The sequence below is a fragment of the Mustelus asterias genome, chromosome 8 (genome assembly GCF_964213995.1).
Source record: "Mustelus asterias chromosome 8, sMusAst1.hap1.1, whole genome shotgun sequence".
Taxonomy (NCBI): domain Eukaryota; kingdom Metazoa; phylum Chordata; class Chondrichthyes; order Carcharhiniformes; family Triakidae; genus Mustelus; species Mustelus asterias.
This window is the reverse complement of record NC_135808.1, coordinates 44610321-44632181: the sequence shown is the minus strand read 5'-3', so window position 1 is coordinate 44632181 and position 21861 is coordinate 44610321. Positions and strand designations below refer to the sequence as shown.

The 21861-nt window shown below is 47.8% G+C and overlaps 1 protein-coding gene across 4 annotated transcripts in view; it reads left to right on the top strand.

The window, feature by feature from the left end:
• The window catches only part of LOC144497122 (complement C4-like), a 469428-nt gene that overhangs the window by 321474 nt on the left and 126093 nt on the right, over positions 1–21861 (top strand). For all 4 annotated transcript variants that reach the window (XM_078217916.1, XM_078217917.1, XM_078217918.1 and 1 more), the window contains one exon: positions 18245–18448. In XM_078217916.1, the coding sequence (XP_078074042.1) occupies positions 18245–18448 (204 nt within the window). The remainder of the gene's footprint in view (positions 1–18244; positions 18449–21861) is intronic.

Below are 21861 nucleotides of genomic sequence, written 5' to 3'. Positions count from 1 at the left end.
ACTATGAAAGGTGCATGCAAAAGCCCCCCCTTTCCCCAAAGCCTCATCCACTATGATGATCTCGGGAACTTCGCGAATTACCAGGGGATACTCACGATCCTAGTTTAAATTGCTCAGTGGGCTTCGGGCTGCGTGCTGGATACGAACGAGAGGCAGGAACAGGAGGAGAGTGCTGTCATGCTGGTCCGAAGAGAAAAGAGAGAAATGGCCGGCCTGACCATCCTTTTATATTGTAAAACTTGAATTCTTTTCCTGCCAACTCCGCCCCCCTTCCAACCGGCAGTTCCACAGACAAAGGCTTGCTAGTGTTATCTGCAGCTGCGATCTTACAGTCCATAGAGACCAGATGGTCCCATCCCAGGTGATAGGTCTCTTGCTGTCCTTTATTGTTCCATCGGAGATCGTTTAATTGTTTTCCCATTAGGGAAATGGGCGTCTCCTCGCTCTGGGACAAGGCCATTATCACCTGTATTGAGTCCAGACCAGGTGTATTGTCTTGCTGCCGGCCTAGTCTGGTGAGGTCGTCAGGTCCTTTTTGTGCTGCTGATAACCTAATCAGCAGCCCGTCTGGTTTCTGGCTGCTTGCAATTTTTGGACTGGGCCCCTTCACACACACACACACACACACACACACACACACACACACACACAGGCTGGCTGGGCTCCCTGGGACATTTTTGGTCAAGTCCTGCAGCCAAGTGTGGCCACTTTCACAGTTCTTTAGGGTTCAAGTCCTTTTCCCAGCTCATAAAAAAGGCCTGAGTTGCCCGAAAAACTTACACACGCGACATATACATGTACGTATTTACATTCAACTCGCGTCGGTAACAGTTTGAGAGACAATCTCCCCTGCTAAGCAGTAAAGCATAAAAACAAACAGCGATATACATCTTCTTGTCCGGTGCTGTGACCTGCCTGAAAAACAGGTACAATGAGCTTGGAGGTACAATTACTATTATTAGACTCGCGTTACTGGATCATTACTGGTCTCACATCTTTTTAGTTGTGTCCAATGCTTCCATTGCCCCTTTCCCCTGATTTCAATGCAGGCGCAGGTATCCCCACTAATGAGGACTCGGTGTGGCCCCGACCACCAGGCCTACCTGAAAGGCTAGACCAGGCCTTTCAGGTAGCAATTTAACCATTACTTGGGATCCTGCTTTTGGCACCGTGGCCTGTTCAGGGTACTGCCTTTCTTTATCTTTAAGTTCCTGCTGTTCTCTCGCCTGCTGTCTCATTTCTTTCAGCTGCTCACTCAGTTCTAAGACATATCTGCTGATTTTAACTTTTAAGGGTCCCAAAACTTCCCCTCCGGTAATTATGCCTTGGGGCAATTGCATGGCCCGCCTGGTCATCAGTTCGTAAGGGGTTAATCCCGTAATGCGATTTGGGGATGCCCTGAGTTTCATAAGCACAGTGGGTAGGACCTCTGTCCACCTGCTGTGTTTTCCAGGTAAAGCCTTTGCAAGTGCGGACTTCAGGGTCCGATTCATCCTCTCTACCATACCTGAACTCTGTGGATGGTCGGGGATGTGGAACTTCTGCTTTATTCCCATTCACTCGCACGTTTTATTCATAATTGTTCCCGTGAAGTGGGTGCCCTGATCGGAGTCGATCTGCAAAGGGACCCCCCATCTGGGAATTACTTCACTCGCTCGGATTTTTGCCACAGTGGAAGCGGTGCAATCCCGGGTGGGGAATGCTTCCACCCAGCGGGTGAATTGGTCAATTATGACTCAACAATATCTCTTGCCCCCTGAAGCGGGAAGTGGTCCTGTGAAATCTATCTGGAGATTTTCCCACAGCCCCTGGGGTCTTGGCTGGTGAGCCATTTGGATCTTTACGGGTTGCCCGGGGTTGTGCTGTGCGCATGTGAGACATCGCTGACTGTATTTAGCTATGTCTCTTCCCATCCCCGGCCAATCTCTACTCAGGAGATGATTCATGGCGTTTCTGCCGGTGTGATCACGGCCATGGTTTAACTGCAGCAGGGTGCGCCTGATGCAGTCTGGGGCTATTACCTTTCTTTCCTTCCTCCAGACGCCCTGGGCATCTGGTTTCCCGCCCCTTTCTTCCCAGTCCTGCTTCTCTGCCTCGGGGGTGTCCCGGTCTAACTGGACTATGTCCACACTATCTGTGGTGATACTAGCTGTTGGGAGAGTGTGACTTAAAACCTGCTGCGCTGCCTTATCAGCTGCAGCGTTCCCTGCTTGTTCTGGAGTTTCTATTTTCTTATGAGCTTTGATTTTAATTACTGCTGCTTCTTTGGGCAGCTTTGAGGCGCAGAATAGAGCTCCAATCCTTTCCTGGTGCTTTATCCTGTCCCCTCCTGATGTGACAAACCCCCTGCGATCCCAGGCGGTCATATAGTCGTGTATGACTCCGAACGCGTATTGGCTGTCGGTATATACATTCACGGTTTTGCCCTCTGCCAGGGTCAGAGCCTGTGTTAAAGCCTCTAATTCTGCGACTTGAGCTGACAGGATGCTGTCTAATCGCCCTGAGGCTACCACTTCCAACTTGTCGTTAACTACTGCCCACCCTGTTTTGGGGGTACCGTCAATATATTTCCTGGACCCATCTACATAGAATGTTAAATCTGCCTGTCCTAAGGGGAGCTCTTCTACTGGGGCTGTGTCTACCTCTAGGTCGATTTCAGCGCACACATGTGATTCGCCAGTGGCTAAAATCCCTGCAGCGGGGTTTACTCCTGTGTCCCTTATTATGGTGACTGATCGGTCTTTGGGGAGCAGAACTGATTCCCACTTAGCTGTCCTTACATTAGAGACTGCTCTGAGCTTACTATTGTTAAGCATTTCAACGATGGTATGCCTGGTGTGGAGGATGATTTCCCCCGTCATGACCGTGGGCTCGCTAATACTAACTGCCCATGCAGCACAGTCAAGTGCTGGAACACAGCGGGACAAGCCGGCTGCCACTGGTGACTGCTGTGTGGAGTAGTAAGCTACGGGAGTAGTAAGCTACGGGTCGCAGGGTGTTTGGGCGATTACTGCGGCATAGAATCCCTCCTCATTCTCACATAAGATATGGAAGGGCTTCCTCGGGTCAGGTAAACCGAGGCTCGGAGCTGATATAAGAGCTTGTTTTAACCTTGCATAAGCTTCCTCCTGTTTGGGTCCCCATTCTATCAGTTTGCCCCCCGGGCCTCCCCCCTTTACTAGCCGCTGTATGGGCTCGGCTAAGGTTGTGAAATTGGGGATAAAGGTTCGGCTGTCGTTGAACAGTCCCAAAACCTTGCGGACTCCCCTCAGGGAGATTGGCCTGTGCATGACCTGGATGGCAACCCTCCTCTCGTGAGGCATGGTCCTAGTACCCTGGGATATCTCCTGTCCTAAGTACAGGACAGTGTCTCTTCCTATCTGGGCCTATTTGGGGTTCACCTTCAACCCGCCCCTTTCTAAGGCTCGCAGCACCTCAATCAGGGCTGCAGCATGTCCTCGCCTGTCCTCTGAGGCAATTAGGATGTCGTCCACATACTGAAGGGCTGTGCAGCGGTCGGGGGTGAGATCTACTCCCTCTAATATCCTATTCATGACCTGGTGGAAGATGGCGGGGCTGTTATGGAACCCCTGAGGGAGTCTCGTCCAGGTATATTGCTTTTCGCCCACAGTGAATGCAAATTTGTCCTGAGACTCCGTGTCTAACGGCACCGACCAGAAGCCGTTTGCTATGTCTAACTCCGTGAAAATACTATACTTAGGGCCCAATCCATTCAGGATTGTGGGGGGGCTTGCCACTATGGGATGTACCTTTGGGGTGACTTTGTTTAGCTCCGTATAATTGATTGTTAAACGGAAGGTTTTATCGGGCTTTGCTACTGGCCATACTGGGGAGTTCGTGGTACTAGTAGCGGAGCGTATTACCCCCCTCCCTTCTAGGTCCTGTACAATAGCCCGCACAGCTTGGTATGCCTCTGGCTTTATGGGATACTGTCTGTGGGGTTTGTGGTCTGGGCCGGGGACGTGGACCGGATCCATAGGAACCTTTCCTGTGTCCTGCTTATCCCTGGCCCATACTCCTGTCACAACTTTACAAATTATTCCAAAAGGCTGGGGCTCAGTGTCCCAGTCCCTCTGAAACGTTTTAACACTCCCGATCGTTGCAATGTTTTGGCAGGGTTGGTGGAGCTTACATTTGTTACCATTACTGTGGGGCCAATGAATCTTATGATTCCTTGGGTCTATGAGTATGCTTAATTCCTCTAAAATATCCATTCCTAGCATGGTTCCCTCGTTATTCTGGCATACAAAGAACTGGACCGGCACCAGTCACCCTGCTACCTCTAAGACTACCGACTTGCTCTTGTAAGCCTTAATACGAGTTCCCCCCACCCCTACTATGTGGGTGTAATCCTTGGTCACAGGAAGGAGTAGGTCGGTCAGGGATACAGAGGCTCTTGTGTCTACTAACATTTCACAAGGCAGGCCCCCCAGGAGGGCAGGCATGTAGACACGGTTGTCTCCCTCTGTGTCTATGGGAGCCGCCTGTGCTCATGCCTTCCCCTGGTCCCTCAGCCAGTTCAAGAAGGCTTCCTGCATGTCTATGTGGGTTTCAGGCTTGGGCTTGGGCTTTAGGCTGCACTGCTTAGCTGAGTGACCTGTTCTGCCACAGGTCCCACAAGTTTGTCCAGGTTCTGATCGACAGTGCCTAGCTATGTGCCCAGGTCTTCTGCAACGGAAGCACTTAGCTGTTGGTTTAAAGTTAGGGGCATCTGTTTTTGCAGAGGCTGTCCGGGACCTGGGTGCGGTTCGGTTGCTCCCTGCCCGGCCCTCGTATCTACCCGGTTTGCCCACTGTACTGCGGTATCGTAGGTGTCCGCAGTGACAATACCTAATTTTAAAACTTCCTGATGTGTCGGGGAAAGCCCGTCTAGAAACATTTGGATGTACGGGGCATCGTTAGGGTCGGGGTTTTCCTGCCCGGACGACTCACAATAAGCCTCATACAGGCGAGCAGCAGAGTTGCTGCTGGATTCTCCCTTTTCCTGCCTACAGGATTGGATTTTTCCCCAGTTGGTGGTAGGGTTTCCCAGAGCTGTACAGACTGCGTGTTTAAAGGCATTATATGCTTCCCTTTGGATCGCCCTGGAGGCATTGTTAGGGACTCCGTTCGCCCATGCCCCATCCTGGATGGTGGAGGTGGCAGGGTTCTCCGGGTCAGCGCTGGTTAGAGTCCTCCATTTATCTGAGGGGCACTTCGCTCTGACTATCTGGTGGATATCACGGGGGTGGAGATTGTGGACATCCCACATCAAGAGTCCTCCAGAACTCTGTATTTTTACTTCGGGTGCGCAGAGTACCTAACTCCTTTAGGATAGTCTGCTTTTCTCAGGGAGTGAATGCTTTACAGCGATCCTGGCCATTAGCTGTCCTCTGTACTGGGGCACATTTCTGTACGCTGCCGGGTTCGTACTCGGGTGGTGCACTAGGAAGTGCAGGGTACACCGAAGACATGGTGGTCTCCGGGGCGCTAATTTTACAGGGTTCGGCTCGTAGCTCTGTGATCCGAGCCTCTAAACTTGCAATACTCTTGTTCTTTTCCTGTCTTTTCCTGGTAAACCTGGTTCATGCGTACCGCTGTCACTAACTGTTTAACTAAAATCACTGCAGCCTTTTTAGAAGCGTCCCGCTGGTGGCTATTCCACCATTCCCTTTGTAGGGGGAAGGACACACAGGGGCCCCCTCCCTCCTTGCACATTTTCCTGATTAGTTTCTGCTGTTGCATCCCAAATGCTCGGCTAAGAGATCCTTCTGGCCCCCATTCTAGGGAGAGGCTATCCTCTTGCTCACTTCCTCCCCCTACGTATGCGCAACCTACTTCGGAATCTCTGTCCTGGGGTAATCTTTCCTCGGGCTCTCCTTCATGGGGCATTCTGTCTCTCTCTCTCTTGTCTTTCTGTACCTTTCGCATTCCCCCCAGCCCGTACCCCGCTCTTATTTTGAGTGCCTCTGGAATCTGTCAACCCCTTCGGTTCCCTAAGTTCCTGGCTCGCAGACGTGTGCCTAACCTACCCACTCATCCAATAAGGCCTTTTTCTTTATCCCCCTTATTGGTGCACTGGGTGGTTAGCAGGGACATGAAGGCCTGCCATGACGATGGTCCACCTCTTGTGGACGCTTACAAGTCCCTCTCACAATAGGTAGCTGACCAATAGGAAGCCGACAGCAGTGTACCACCGTGTTACAAATTTTAACTTCTCAATCAGTGAAATTTGTGCAGTAGCCAATCAGTGTAAATGCACTTTTTGTACCCACTCAGTCTACAAGCTGGTATCCAGGTTGGAGGAAGTCCCCTCGTGGTCCCGACAGCGCTCGGATCCTTCTGGAATCTGGCGGTCTGAAATTGACTTCTCACCCACTTGATCCTTGTCACCGTGGGTCCAGCGAGTGGTCACTTCCTCCCGGGTTTCGGCACCAAACTGTCAGGGGAAGTTTTCTTGCTTCCTACCAGCATAAAAGACAAGCAGACATGAGTACAGTACAAAATGTCAACACAAACTTTATTCTCTGTTTAAAATAACAAAAACCGCAGGCCTGGGGAGAGACAGCTGCCACTCAACTGCTCTGCCTGGCCATTGTGCGCTTTACAATTTATAGGGCTTTGAACTTCGCGCCAAACATGTGGTGATAGGCTCATCATTTACTACCAGTTACATGATCAGTGCCTGCTAATAACACAAGGCAAAGAACAAAGAACAGTACAGCACAGGAAACAGGCCCTTCGGCCCTCCAAGCCTGTGCCGCTCCTTGGTCCAACTAGACCAATCGTTTGTATCCCTCCATTCCCAGGCTGCTCATGTGACTATCCAGGTAAGTCTTAAACGATGTCAGCGTGCCTGCCTCCACCACCCTACTTGGCAGCGCATTCCAGGCCCCCACCACCCTCTGTGTAAAAAACGTCCCTCTGATGTCTGAGTTATACTTCGCCCCTCTCAGCTTGAGCCCGTGACCCCTCGTGATCGTCACCTCCGACCTGGGAAAAAGCTTCCCACTGTTCACCCTATCTATACCCTTCATAATCTTGTATACCTCTATTAGATCTCCCCTCAATCTCCGTCTTTCCAAGGAGAACAATCCCAGTCTACCCAATCTCTCCTCATAGCTAAGACCCTCCATACCAGGCAACATCCTGGTAAACCTTCTCTGCACTCTCTCCAATGCCTCCACGTCCTTCTGGTAGTGCGGCGACCAGAACTGGACGCAGTACTCCAAATGTGGTCTAACCAGCGTTCTATACAGCTGCATCATCAGACTCCAGCTTTTATACTCTATACCCTGTCCTATAAAGGCAAGCATACCATATGCCTTCTTCACCACCTTCTCCACCTGTGTTGCCACCTTCAAATATTTGTGGACTTACACACCTAGGTCCCTCTGTGTTTCTATACTCCTGATGACTCTGCCATTTATTGTATAACTCCTCCCTACATTATTTCTTCCAAAATGCATCACTTCGCATTTATCCGGATTAAACTCCATCTGCCACCTCTCCGCCCAATTTTCCAGCCTATCTATATCCTGCTGTATTGCCCGACAAAGCAGTGGCACAATAGCGAGATATTAAAACAGCCATTATAGATCGGTGGAGCTGATCCCATTTCCCTGGGCTGATCTCTTTCTGGAGGGTTCCCTTTGTGTTTTGAGCTTCTTGCATAATCTAATCAGTTGAGCTATTGTCGATGTTTTCCCTGCTTGGAGTCTAAAGTGATTAGGTTGTCTGAAGTGATTAAGGGGTGCCCATGAGTCATCACATTGCTGTGAGCTGCTGACAACATTTTAAAATAAATTTGATATACACGTGTAAAAATGTCCATGATATTAAGCATAAAAGTCGTCTTAAGCATAAAGGTCGCCCCCTTCATTCTGGCAGCTTGTTCCAGACACTCACCACCTTCTGTGTGAAAAACATTGCCCCTCTGGACACTTGTGTATCTCTCCCCTCTCATCTTAAACCTATGTCCTCTAGTTTTAGACTCTCCTACCTTTGGGAAAAGATATTGACTATCTAATTGATCGATGCTCCTCATTATTTTATAGACCTCGATAAGATCACCCCTCAGCCTTCTACGCTCCAGAGAAAAGAGTTCCAGTCTATCCAGCCTCTCCTTATAACTCATAGAACATAGAACATTACAGCGCAGTACAGGCCCGTCGGCCCTCAATGTTGCGCCGACCTGTGAAACCAATCTAAAGCCCAACTAACCTACACTATTCCAATATCATCCATATGTTTATCCAATGACCCTTTAAATGCCCTTAATGTTGGCGAGTCCACTACTGTTGCAGGCAGGGCATTCCACTCCCTTAATACTCTCTGAGTAAAGAAACTACCTCTGACATCCGCCCTCTATCTATCACAAACCACTCAAACCATCAAGTCCTGGGAGCATCCAAGTAAATCTTTTCTGCACTCTTTCTAGTTTAATAATATCCTTTCTATAATAGGGTGACCAGAACTGTACACAGTATTCCAAGTGTGGCCTTACCAATGTCTTGTACAACTTCAACAAGACGTCCCAACTCCTGTATTCAATATTTTGACCAATGAAGCCAAGCATGCTGAATGCCTTCTTCACCAGCCTGTCCACCTGTGACTCCACTTTAATAGAACATAGAACAGTACAGCACAGAACAGGCCCTTCGGCCCACGATGTTGTGTCGAGCTTTGTCTGAAACCTATCACCTGTTGTACCTGCAGGTACAACAGGTGATCAAGAAGGCAAATGGGATGTTGGCCTATATTGCGAGGGGGATAGAATATAAAAGCAGGGATGTCTTGATGCACCTGTACAGGGCATTGGTGAGGCCGCAGCTGGAATACTGTGTGCAGTATTGGTCCCCTTATATGAGGAAGGATATATTGGCATTGGAGGGAGTGCAGAGAAGGTTCACCAGGTTGATACCGGAGATGAGGGGTTTGGATTATGAGGAGAGGCTGAGGAGATTGGGTTTGTACTCGTTGGAGTTTAGAAGGATGAGGGGGGATCTTATGGAGACTTATAAGATAATGCGGGGGCTGGATAGGGTGGAGGCGGAGAGATTCTTTCCACTTAGTAAGGAAGTTAAAACTAGAGGACACAGCCTCAAAATAAAGGGGGGTCGGTTTAAGACAGAGTTGAGGAGGAACTTCTTCTCCCAGAGGGTGGTGAATCTCTGGAATTCTCTGCCCACTGAGGTGGTGGAGGCTACCTCGCTGAATATGTTTAAAGCGCGGATGGATGGATTCCTGAGCGGTGAGGGAATTAAGGGTTATGGGGATCAGGCGGGTAAGTGGTACTGATCCACGTCAGATCAGCCATGATCTTATTGAATGGCGGGGCAGGCTCGAGGGGCTAGATGGCCTACTCCTGCTCCTATTTCTTATGTTCTTATGTTCTTATTTCCTCCCTATCATCCTGGTGTGCTCCATGTGCCTATCCAATAGCTTCTTAAATGTTCCTAAAGTTTCTGACTCCACTATCCCTGCAGGCAGTCCATTCCACACCCAACCACTCTCTGAGTAAAAATCCTACCTCAGACATCCTTCCTATATCTCCCACCACGAACCCTATAGTTATGCCCCCTAGTTACCACTCCATTCACCCGAGGAAATAGTCTTTGAACGTTCACTCTATCTATCCCCCTCATCATCTTATAAACCTCTATCAAGTCTCCTCTCAACCTCCTCTGCTCCAAAGAGAAAAGCCCAAGTTCCCTCAACCTTTCCTCATAAGACCTACCCTCCAAACCAGGCAGCATCCTGGTAAATCTCCTTTGCACTCTTTCCAGTGTCTCCACATCCTTCTTATAGTGAGGTGACCAGAACTGCACACAATATTCCAAATGTGGTCTCACCAAGGTCCTGTACAGTTGCAGCATAACCCCACGGCTCTTAAACTCAAACCCCCTGTTAATGAACACCAACAAACTATAGGCCTTCTTCAAGGCTCTATCCACTTGAGTGGCAACCTTCAGAGATCTATGGATATGAACCCCAAGATCTCTCTGTTCCTCCACATTCTTCAGAACCCTACCTTTGACCCTGTAATCCACATTTAAATTTGTCCTACCAAAATGAATCACCTCGCATTTGTCAGGGTTAACCTCCATTTGCCATTTTTCAGCCCAGCTCTGCATCTTATCTATATCTCTTTGCAGTCTACAACAGCCCTCCACCTCATCCACTACTCCACCAATCTCGGCGTCATCAGCAAATTTACTGATCCACCCTTCAGCCCCCTCCTCCAAGTCATTTATAAAAATGACAAATAGCAGAGGACCAAGCACTGATCCCTGTGGCACTCCGCTGGTAGCCGGTTTCCAGTCCGAAAATTTTCCATCCACCACCACCCTCTGTCTTCTATTAGATAGCCAGTTACCTATCCAATCGGCCAAACTTCCCTCTATCCCACACATCCTTACTTTCTTCATAAGCCGACCATGGGGGACTTTATCAAACGCCTTACTAAAATCCATGTATATGACATCAACTGCACTACCTTCATCTACACACTTAGTTACCTCCTCAAAACATTCTATCAAATTTGTGAGGCAAGACTTGCCCTTCACAAATCCGTGCTGACTATCCCGGATTAAGCTGCATCTTTCTAAATGGTCATAAATCCTATCCCTGAGGACGTTTTCCATCAACTTACCGACCACTGAAGTAAGACTAACCGGCGTATAATTACCAGGGTCATTTCTATTCCCTTTTTTAAACAGAGGAACCACATTCGCCACTCTCCAGTCCTCTGGCACCACCCCCGTGGACAGTGAGGACGCAAAGATCAATGCCAAAGGCTCTGCTATCTCATCCCTTGCCTCCCAAAGAGTCCTAGGATATATTTCATCAGGCCCAGGGGACTTATCAACTTTCAGTTTATTCAAAATTGCTAGTACATCTTCCCTCCGAACATCTACTTCCTCCAGCCTATCAGCCTGTGACACCCTCTCTTCCTCAAAAACATGGCCTCTCTCCTTGGTGAACACCGAAGAAAAGTATTCATTCATCACCTCTCCTATCTCTCCTGACTCCATGCACAAATTCCCACTGCCGTCCTTGACCGGCCCCAACCTCACCCTGGTCATTCTTTTATTCCTCACATAAGAGTAAAAAGCCTTGGGGTTTTCCTTGATCCGACCCGCCAAGGACTTCTCATGCCCCCTCCTAGCTCTCCTAAGCCCCTTTTTCAGCTCATTTCTTGCTAACTTGTAACCCTCCATCGAGCCAACTGAACCTTGTTTTCTCAATCTTACATACGCTTCCTTCTTCCTCTTGACAAGACATTCCACCTCTTTTGTGAACCATGGTTCCCTCACTCGGCCATTTCCTCTCTGCCTGGCAGGGACATACCTATCAAGGACACGCAGTATTTGTTCCTTGAAAAAGTTCCACTTTTCATTAGTGCCTTTCCCTGACAATTTTTGTTCCCATCCTATGCTTCCTAATTCCCGCCTGATTGCATCATAATTACCTCTCCCCCAATTGTAAACTATGCCCTGCCGCATGGCCCTCTCCCTCTCCATTGCAATAACAAAAGACACCGAATTGTGGTCACTATCTCCAAAGTGCTCTCCCACAACCAAATCCAACACTTGGCCCGGTTCATTTCCCATTACCAAATCCAATGTAGCCCCACCTCTTGTTGGCTTATCCACATATTGTGTCAGGAACCCCTCCTGCACACACTGCACAAAAACTGCCCCATCCGAACTATTCGACCTATGAAGGCTCCAATCAATATTTGGAAAGTTAAAGTCCCCCATGGCAACTACCCTGTGACCTCCACACCTATCCATAATCTGCTTAGCAATTTCTTGCTCCACATCTCTATTACTATTTGGGGGCCTATAGTAAACTCCTAACAACGTGACCGCTCCTTTCCTATTCCTAACCTCAGCCCATATTACCTCTGTAGGCAGATCCCCTTCGAAATGCCTTTCTGCAGCCGTTACACTCTCCTTGATTAACAGTGCCACTCCTCCACCTCTTTTACCAGCTACCCTACACTTACTGAAACATCTATACCCCGGAACTTCCAACAACCATTCCTGTCCTTGTTCTACCCATGTCTCCGTAATGGCCACAACATCGTAGTCCCAAGTGCCAATCCACGCCCCAAGTTCACCTACCTTATTTCAGATGCTCCTTGCATTGAAGTAGACACACTTCAACCCACCTTCTTGTCTGCTGGTACCCACCTTTGACCATGATACCCATCCCAGTACCTCACTACACTCACTGACCTCCGGACTACAACTCCTTTTTCCATCCCCCTGACAAATTAGTTTAAATCCCCCCGAAGAGCAGTAGCAAATTTCCCTCCCAGGATATTGGTGCCCCTCTGGTTCAGGTGCACCCCGTCCTGTTGGTACAGGTTCAACCTTCCCCAGAAAGTGTTCCAATTATCCACATAGCTGAAACCCTCCCTCCTACACTATCCCTGCATCCATGTGTTTAACTGCACTCTCTCCCTGTTCCTCAACTCGCTATCTCGTGGCACCGGCAACATACCAGAGATGACAACCTGTTTTGTCCTGGCTCTCAGCTTCCACCCTAGCTCCCTGAATTCCTGTTTTAAATCCCCGTCCCCTCTCTTACCTATGTCTTTGGTGCCGACGTGCACCACGACTTGTGACTGTTCCCCCTCCCCCTTTAGAATCCTGAAGACACGGTCGGAGATGTCACGGACCCTGGCATCCGGGAGGCAACAGACCATCTGTGAGTCTCTCTTGTTGCCACAGAACCTCCTATCTATCCCTCTAACAAACGAGTCCCCAATAACTATAGCTCTACCTCTCTCCCCCTTTCGCTTCTGAGCCACAGGGACGGACTCAGCGCTGGCGATCTGGTCACTGCGGCTTACCACTGGTAGGTCGCCCCCCTCACCTGTATCCAAAGTGGAATACTTGTTGCTAAGGGGAACGACCACAGGGGATCCCCGCACCGACTGCTTCCTCCCAACCCCTCTCACTGTCACCCATCTATTTTCATTCCCTGGAGCAACTATATCCCTGAAGCTTGTGTCTATGGCCCCCTCTGCCTCCCTGATGACCCTAAGCTCATCCAACTCCAGCTCCGGCTCCCTAATGCGGTCTTGGAGGAGCTGCAGATGGGTGCACCTCCCACAGGTGTAATCAGCAGGGACACTGACGGTGTCCCTCACCTCAAACATTCTGCAGGAGGTACATTGCACTGCCTTCACTTCCATCCCCTCCATATAACTTACTGCTACAAAGAAAAGGAATTGCTCCAATGGAACACTGAACCCTTTTTCCCCTTCCTCAGAGTGCACTGGGAAAGAAGTTTAAAAAGCAGGAACACAGAGCGGTGACAGTTTAAGGATGCGGGAACACAGAGCGACAGTTTAAAAAGCAGGAACACAGAGCGGTGACAGTTTAAAAAGCAGGAACACAGAGCGGTGACAGTTTAAAGATGCGGGAACACAGAGCGACAGTTTAAAAAGCAGGAACACAGAGCGACAGTTTAAAAAGCAGGAACACAGAGCGGTGACAGTTTAAAGATGCGGGAACACAGAGCGACAGTTTAAAAAGCAGGAACACAGAGCGGTGACAGTTTAAAAAGCAGGAACACAGAGCGGTGACAGTTTAAAGAGTGGGAACACAGAGCGACAGTTTAAAAAGCAGGAACACAGAGCGACAGTTTAAAAAGCAGGAACACAGAGCGGTGACAGTTTAAAGATGCGGGAACACAGAGCGACAGTTTAAAAAGCAGGAACACAGAGCGGTGACAGTTTAAAGATGCGGGAACACAGAGCGACAGTTTAAAAAGCAGGAACACAGAGCGGTGACAGTTTAAAAAGCAGGAACACAGAGCGGTGACAGTTTAAAGAGTGGGAACACAGAGCGGTGACAATTTAAAGAGAACATTGCACCAATAGCTGTTAGTGCAATAAACCATTTCATGATCAAATCCTGCAACTGACGGTTACGAGCAGCAGCATTGTTCCCATAAAGTGCCGCAAAGGCATCCTGGGAAAAGAAAGAAATCACACACGTTAGCCTCATGCACACGCCAGCCTCCCCTCCCCCCCCGCACATGCCAGCCTCCAGCCTCCAGCCTCCCCCCCGCACACACCAGCCTCCTCCCCCCCCACCCCCAGCACACGCCAGTCACATGCCATTTTAAAGAAAACAAACTTTCATAGAACATAGAACATTACAGCGCAGTACAGGCCCTTCGGCCCTCAATGTTGCGCCGACCTGTGAAACCAATCTAAAGCCCATCTAACCTACGCTATTCCAATATCATCCATATGTTTATCCAATGACCCTTTAAATGCCCTTAAAGTTGACGAGTCCACTACTGTTGCAGGCAGGACATTCCACGCCCTCACTACTCTCTGAGTAAAGAACCTACCTCTGCCATCTGTCCTATATCTATCACCCCTCAATTTAAAACTATGTCCCCTCGTGCTAGCCATCACCATCCACCCTATCTAATCCTCTGATCATCTTATATGCCTCTCTTAAGTCACCTCTTAACCTTCTTCTCTCTAACGAAATCAGCCTCAAGTCCCTCAGCCTTTCCTCATAAGACCTTCCCACCATACCAGGCAACATCCTGGTAAATCTCCTCTGCACCCTTTCCACATCCTTCCTATAATGCGGCGACCAGAACTGTACGCAGTACTCCAAGTGCGGCCGCACCAGAGTTTTGTTCAGCTGCAACATGACATCATGGCTCCGAAACTCAATCCCTCTACCAATAAAAGCTAACACACTGTACGCCTTCTTAACAACCCTATCAACCTGGGTGCCAACTTTCAGGGATCAACTTTCAACTTCCAGGGAGCTATGAACCTGTACCCCTAGATCTCTTTGCTCTGTAACTGTCCCCAACGCCCTACCATTAACGGAATGAGTCCTGCCCTGGTTCAAACTACCAAAATGTATCACCTCGCATTTATCTAAATTAAACTCCATCTGCCATTTGTCAGCCCACTGGCCCAACTGATCAAGATCCCGTTGCAATCTGAGATAATCTTCTTCACTGTCCACTATGCCACCAATCTTGCCACCATCTGCAAACTTACTAACCATGCCTCCTGTATTCTCATCCAAATCATTAATATAAATGACAAATAACAGTGGACCCAGCACCGATCCGTGAGGCCCACCGCTGGTCACAGGCCTCCAGTTTGAAAAACATCCCTCTACAACCACCCTCTGGCTTCTGTCATCAAGCCAATTTTGTATCCATGGCTGTTGGCGGTTGGGGGATGGATAATCGACAGATCGGGCTACCTGGGGCAGGGGAATGTGAGATCGTGGCAGGCTGGGGGAGGGGGGTGCGCATTGGTGCTGGCCCAGTGATCGGTGGGTGTGGGGGTTCATTCAGAGGGACAGCATTGCTGGCCAGCAATTGAGCTGGCCAGCGATTGGAAGTACAGTAAGAAGTTTAACAACACCAGGTTAAAGTCCAACAGGTTTATTTGGTAGCAAAAGCCACAAAGCTTTCGGAGCTCCAAGCTCCTTCTTCAGGTGAGTGGGAATTCTGTTCACAAACAGGGCATATAAAGACACAGACTCAATTTACATGAATAATAGTTGGAATGCGAATACTTACAGCTAATCAAGTCTTTAAGATACAAACAATGTGAGTGGAGAGAGCATCAAAACAGGCTAAAGAGATGTGTATTGTCTCCAGACAAGACAGCCAGTGAAACTCTGCAGGTCCAGGCAGGCTGTGGGGGCTACAAATAGTGTGACATGAACCCAATATCCCGATATCCCAGCGATTGGAAGGCCAGCAGTGCGGGGCTACTGTGCATGCGCTGATCTCTGCTCTGACAGATCGGTGCATGCGCAGTGGCCCGCTCAGCGCTATGCTGCTGGTCTCTCCAGCGGGAATAGGCCCCGCCCCCCTGATTTTTATTGAGATTCATGCGAAGGCACTCTGCAGGGCTCAGTGTGTCAGAGATACAGTTTGAAAATCCTGCTGAATAAAACCAGAGGGATTTACTCCCCTTTTTACGTGAATACAGCACTTAGAATTTTTCTGGGGGAATCCCTGATCTTTGATTCACCAGAAAACATCAACATGGTGCAAAAGATTGGATCTCATGGGATAAGGGGGGAGGTGGCTAGATGGGTGGAGAACTGGCTTGGTCACAGAATCCACAGATAGTTAGGGGCGGCACGGGAGCACAGTGGTTAGCACTGCTGCTTCACAGCTCCAGGGTTCGATTCCCGGCTTGGGTCACTGTCTGTGTGGAGTTTGCACATTCTCCTCATGTCTGCGTGGGTTTCCTCTGGGTGCTCCGGTTTCCTCCCACAGTCCAAAGATGTGCGGGTTAGGTTGATTGGCCATGCTAAAATTGCCCCTTACTGTCCTGGGATGTGTAGATTAGCGGGTAAAATATGGAGGGATATGGGGCTAGGGCCTGGGTGGGATTGTGGTCGGTGCAGACTCGACGGGCCGAATGGCCTCTTTCTGTACTGTGGGGTTTCTATGATTCTATGAGAAGACAGAGGGTGGTAGTGGAAGGGTCTTTTTCCGGCTGGATGCCTGTGACTAGCGGTGTTCCGCAGGGCTCTGTATTGGGACCTCTGCTGTTTGTGATTTATATAAACGATCTGGAAGAAGGTGTAACTGGGGTGATCAGTAAGTTTGTGGACGACACGAAGATGGCTGGACTTGCAGATAGTTAGGAACATTGTCAGAGGCTACAGAAGGATATAGGTAGGCTGGAAATTTGGGCAAAGAAATGGCAGATGGAGTTCAATCCAGATAAATGCGAACAAAGAACAATACAGCACAGGAACAGGCCCTTCGGCCCTCCAAGCCCGCGCCGCTCCCCGGTCCAGGATTGAATCCTGAATCCAGGATCCCCGCCCAATTTTCCAGCCTATCTACATCCTAATATCCTATCCACCGAGCTGTCCCTCACAGCTACGATGCTTTGTTCATCACAACCTATTAACTCACCCCCACCCCCCCATTCCATGTGATCTCCAGGGAGAGGCGAAAACCCAGAGTGAAAACCCCAGGGCCAATATGGGGAAAAAAAAATCTGGGAAGTGATGCATTTTGTTGAACTAACGTAGGGGGGAGCTATACGATAAATGGTAGAACCATAAAGGGTGTAGATACGCAGAGGGACCTGGATGTGCAAGTCCACAGATCCTTGAAGGTGACGCCACAGGTGGAGAAGGTAGTGAAGAAGGCATATGGCATGCTTGCCTTTATAGGACGGGGCATAGAGTATAAAAGTTGGGGTCTGATGTTGCGGTTGTATAGAACATTGGTTCGCCCGCATTTGGAATCCTGCGCCCAGTTCTGGTCGCCGCACTACCAGAAGGACGTGGAGGCTTTAGAGAGAGTGCAGAGGAGGTTTACCAGGATGTTGCCTGGTATGGAAGGGCTTAGTTATGAGGAGAGATTGGGTAAACTGGGGTTGTTCTCACTGGAAAGACGGAGGATGGGGGGTGACCTAATAGAGGTGTATAAAATTATGAAAGGCATAGATAGGGTGAACGGTGGGAAGCTTTTTCCCAGGTCGGTGGTGACGTTCACGAGGGGTCATAGGTTCAAGGTGAGTGGGGGGAGGTTTAACACGGATATCAGAAGGACGTATTTTACACAGAGGGTGGTGGGGGCCTGGAATGCGCTGCCGGGCAAGGTGGTGGAGGCGGACACACTGGGAACGTTTAAGACTTATCTAGATAGCCACATGAACGGAGTGGGAATGGAGGGATACAAAAGAATGGTCTAGTTTGGACCAGGGAGCGGCGCGGGCTTGGAGGGCCGAAGGGCCTGTTCCTGTGCTGTATTGTTCTTTGTTCTTTGTTGTTCTTTGTATGACTTGGGTTGTCATTCTATTTCCAATCCAAATTTTATCACCTCTGGCACCTCAATCCTGTCCCATCTCTGTCCTTTCGACAGTGAAATCTCGATCAGTAATGTTTATCAGGGAGTGCAGCGCTCACTCACGATGACCTCTGGAGAGCACAACTGCCCTGCCATCCTATACTCAGAGCAGCAGACTGGTACCTTGTTCTAATCTCAGGAATGGATCTCCAAACCATGACATCCTGATTTAGTGGCAAGCGCGTAGACACTGAACCACACTTAATATGATACTTGCATATCTGAATAAGTTGTTGTCTGCAGATACACATATCATCATATCACGAAGATAAGCGGAATTGGTAAGCATGGGAAACAATGGGAAGATTGCTTGTTTACTTCAAAATAAACTTTTCTACTCCTGTTATTTTAGGTAGAATAACAGGAGCGGCAGTGGAGAATTCACTAACAGCAGCTGGAATCGATAAGTTGATCCGAGTGCCGACAGGCTGTGCAGAGCAAACGGTGATGCACATGGCCCCGACTGTTTTTGCTGTCGAATATCTCGACCAGAGCGATCAATGGATTTCGCTGAAAGCGGAACGCAAGGACGAAGCAATCTTTCACATTGAAACGGGTGATGTAATTTCCTGAAGCATCATTGAAAGTTTTTGTTGTTGTTCCTTTTGCATCATTTTGTAACAGAATTTTTATTCATAGTTGGACTTACTGCCAGTTGAAGTTGGCACAGGGAAATCTGGATCATGGTGTTATTGAATTCTTTGGCACAACAGGAGACAATTCTTAGAGTCATAGAGGTTTACAGCATGGAAACAGGCCCTTCAGCCCAACTTGTCCATGCCGCCCTATTTTTTAAAACCCCTAAGCTAATCCCAATTGCCCGCATTTGGCCCATATCCCTCTATACCCATCGTACCCATGGAACTATCTAAATGCTTTTTAAAAGACAAAATTGTACCCGCCTCTACTACTACCTCTGGCAGCTTGTTCCAGACACTCACCACCCTCTGTGTGAAAAAATTGCCCCTCTGGACACTTTTGTATCTCTCCCCTCAAACCTATGCCCTCTAGTTTTAGACTCCCCTACCTTTGGAAAAGATATTGACTATCTAGCTGATCTATGCCCCTCATTATTTTATAGACCTCTATAAGATCACCCCTCAGCCTCCTACGCTCCAGAGAAAAAGTCCCAGTCTATCCAGCCTCTCCTTATAACTCAATTCCATCAAGTCCCGGTAGCATCCTAGTAAATCTTTTCTGCACTCTTTCTAGTTTAATAATATCCTTTCTATAATAGGGTGACCAGAATTGCACACAGTATTCCAAGTGTGGCCTTACCAATGTCTTGTACAACTTCAACAAGACATTCCAACTCCTGTATTCAATGTTCTGACTGATGAAACCAAGCATGTCGAATGCCTTCTTCACCACTCTGTCCACCTGTGACTCCACTTTCAAGGAGTACCCCTAGATCTCTTACACTGTGCCTTTGTTGTTCCTTCTTCATATTTATTCCATGTGTCTTAAATGTCAGTACCTATCTGGGTAGTTTCAATTACCAGCACTATTGAATTCTGGAAGCGTGATTATGTCCTATGCATTGGGAGGAGGCACATCTCGCAAATCTTTGGCGGCAATGTTTGACAGATGTAGTTAGGTCGCTTCACTTGGTTCCTGATCTAACTAATAGAGCAATCCCATTCACGTCCAGCTGGCTTTGCATTCCGAAGAAAGGTCATAATGGACTCTGAAGAAAAAAATCTGTTTCACTCCATAGATGCTGTCAGACCTGCTGAATGCTTCCAGAATTTTCAATTTTATTTCAATTTTCCGTGATGTGCGTTATCATAGAAGCCCTATAGTGCAGAAAGAGACCATTTTGCCCATTGAAACTGCATTGACTCTCCAAAAGAGCATCTTAAGCAGCCCACTCCCTGTCCTAATCCCTTGCATTTACCATGGTGGATCCGACAGATTTTTGGATGGTGGGAGGAAACCAGAGCACACTGATGAACCATTTGGGGAAAATGTGCAAACTCTTAACAGAAGTTACCCAAGGACAGATTCAAACCCGTGTCCCTGACACTGTGAGGCAGTAGTGCTAATCAGTGTGCCACCATGCCATCCTGTTGCTTTTAGATGAGATGAACTTCTTTCACTTTGTTGACACATGCCCAATGATACAAATTAAAAAACAATTGTGCGGCTTTTGCATAGGTTCTTTAAAGAGCCGAGAAAAATATAATAACCAAACTTAGTCCTTCTGTGATATATTATGTATATTATTCATATATCATACTTCCTCAAAACAATGACACACTACAATTGACTTGAAGATGAAATCTGAATTTCATCAGCGATGCCATATCCTCAGCCTCCTTACAGATATACTTGTTTCCGTTCCCGTTTAAGAAAGCATGTCTCCGTTTTACTTATGTTGTTATTGTGAAGACACTACAAGAACAAGGTGGTTGTGAGATGCTTCATTTACCACGCATTGATAATCACGAATATCTTACTGTCTGTTCTGGTTGCAGAAAGGAAGCTCCAATGTGAAAGAGTTTTTTTTGTCTCATTTAAAACTATTTAAAAGCGATGTAAATACTACTATAGCTTCAAAGACCTTTCTGTGGACACACAGACACAAATGATGAAACAAAGTGAATGTCAACAGCAATTTTATAGGAGTGTCCCATAATTGATTAAAGTTGCCGATTGTGTTAAGTTAAATCAACATTTGTCAACACATTGTTTCTTTTTTTGCAAACATGAAAACATATCAGTTGAGACCAGAGATATGCCCCTCAGCCCCTGAGCCTACAATTCGATAAGATCCATGCTGAACTGATTGTGGTCTCAACTCCATATTTCAGTTTGCCTCGATAATCAATGACTCCCTTGATAGTCAATAAGCTACCTGCCTCTGCCTTAAAAATAGTCAAGATCCCTGTTGCCACCGCTTTCTGAGGAAGAGAGTTACAATGATTCACGACCCTCTGTGAGAGAAAAACTGTATTGTCATCCTCGTTTTCCTTATAAACTGATTTCTCTGTTTTTACTGATTGTATATTTTAAGAATCACACTTAATAAAACATATATTTACATTGGTCTTTTAAGTTTAACTTGAACCCTACCTTGCTCGGCCCATTCAATCAACATTTCTGAAAATTCCCTCTTGATTTTTCTCCTGAAAGGCTGAGTTCTAACCTAAACATAGAAAATAGGAGAAGGAGCAGGCCATTTGGCTCTCCAAGCATGTTCCCTATTCAACATGATCATGACTGATCCTCCATCTCAATGTCATATGTCTTCTTTGTCCCCATATCCCTTGATGTCATTGATATCTAAAAATGTATCCATCTCTTTCTTGAGTACATGCAGTGGCTTAACCTCCTTAGCCTGCTGTGGAAGAGAATTACATTGGTTCACTATCCTTTGAGGGAACAAATGTTTCCTCTTTTCAGTCCTAAATGTTCTACCCATATTTGGAGACTGTGCTCCCTGGTTCCAGATTTTGTGTCTCTGCGCCCTGTTTGAGAGCAGATTTCCACTCCATCTGACGAAGGAGCAGCGCTCCGAAAGCTAATGGTATTTGCTACCAAATAAACCTGTTGGACTTTAACCTGGTGTTGTTAAAACTCTTACTGTGTCCAGATTCTCTAACCAGGGAAATCATCCTGCCTGCCTCTAGATTGTCCAGCCCTGTTAGAATTTTATACATTTTAATCAGATCTCCTCACATCCTTTTAAATTAGAATCATAGAGGTTTCCAGCATGGAAACAGACCCTTCGGCCCAACTTGTCCATGCCGCCCTTATTTTTTTTAAAAACCCCTAAGCTAATCCCAATTGCCCACATTTGGCCCATATCCCTCCATACCCATCGTACCCATGTAACTATCTAAATGCTTTTTAAAAGATAAAATTGTATCTGCCTCTACTACTACCTCTGGCAGCTTGTTCCAGACACTCACCACCCTCTGTGTGAAACAATTGCCCCTCTGGACACTTTTGTATCTCTCCCCTCTC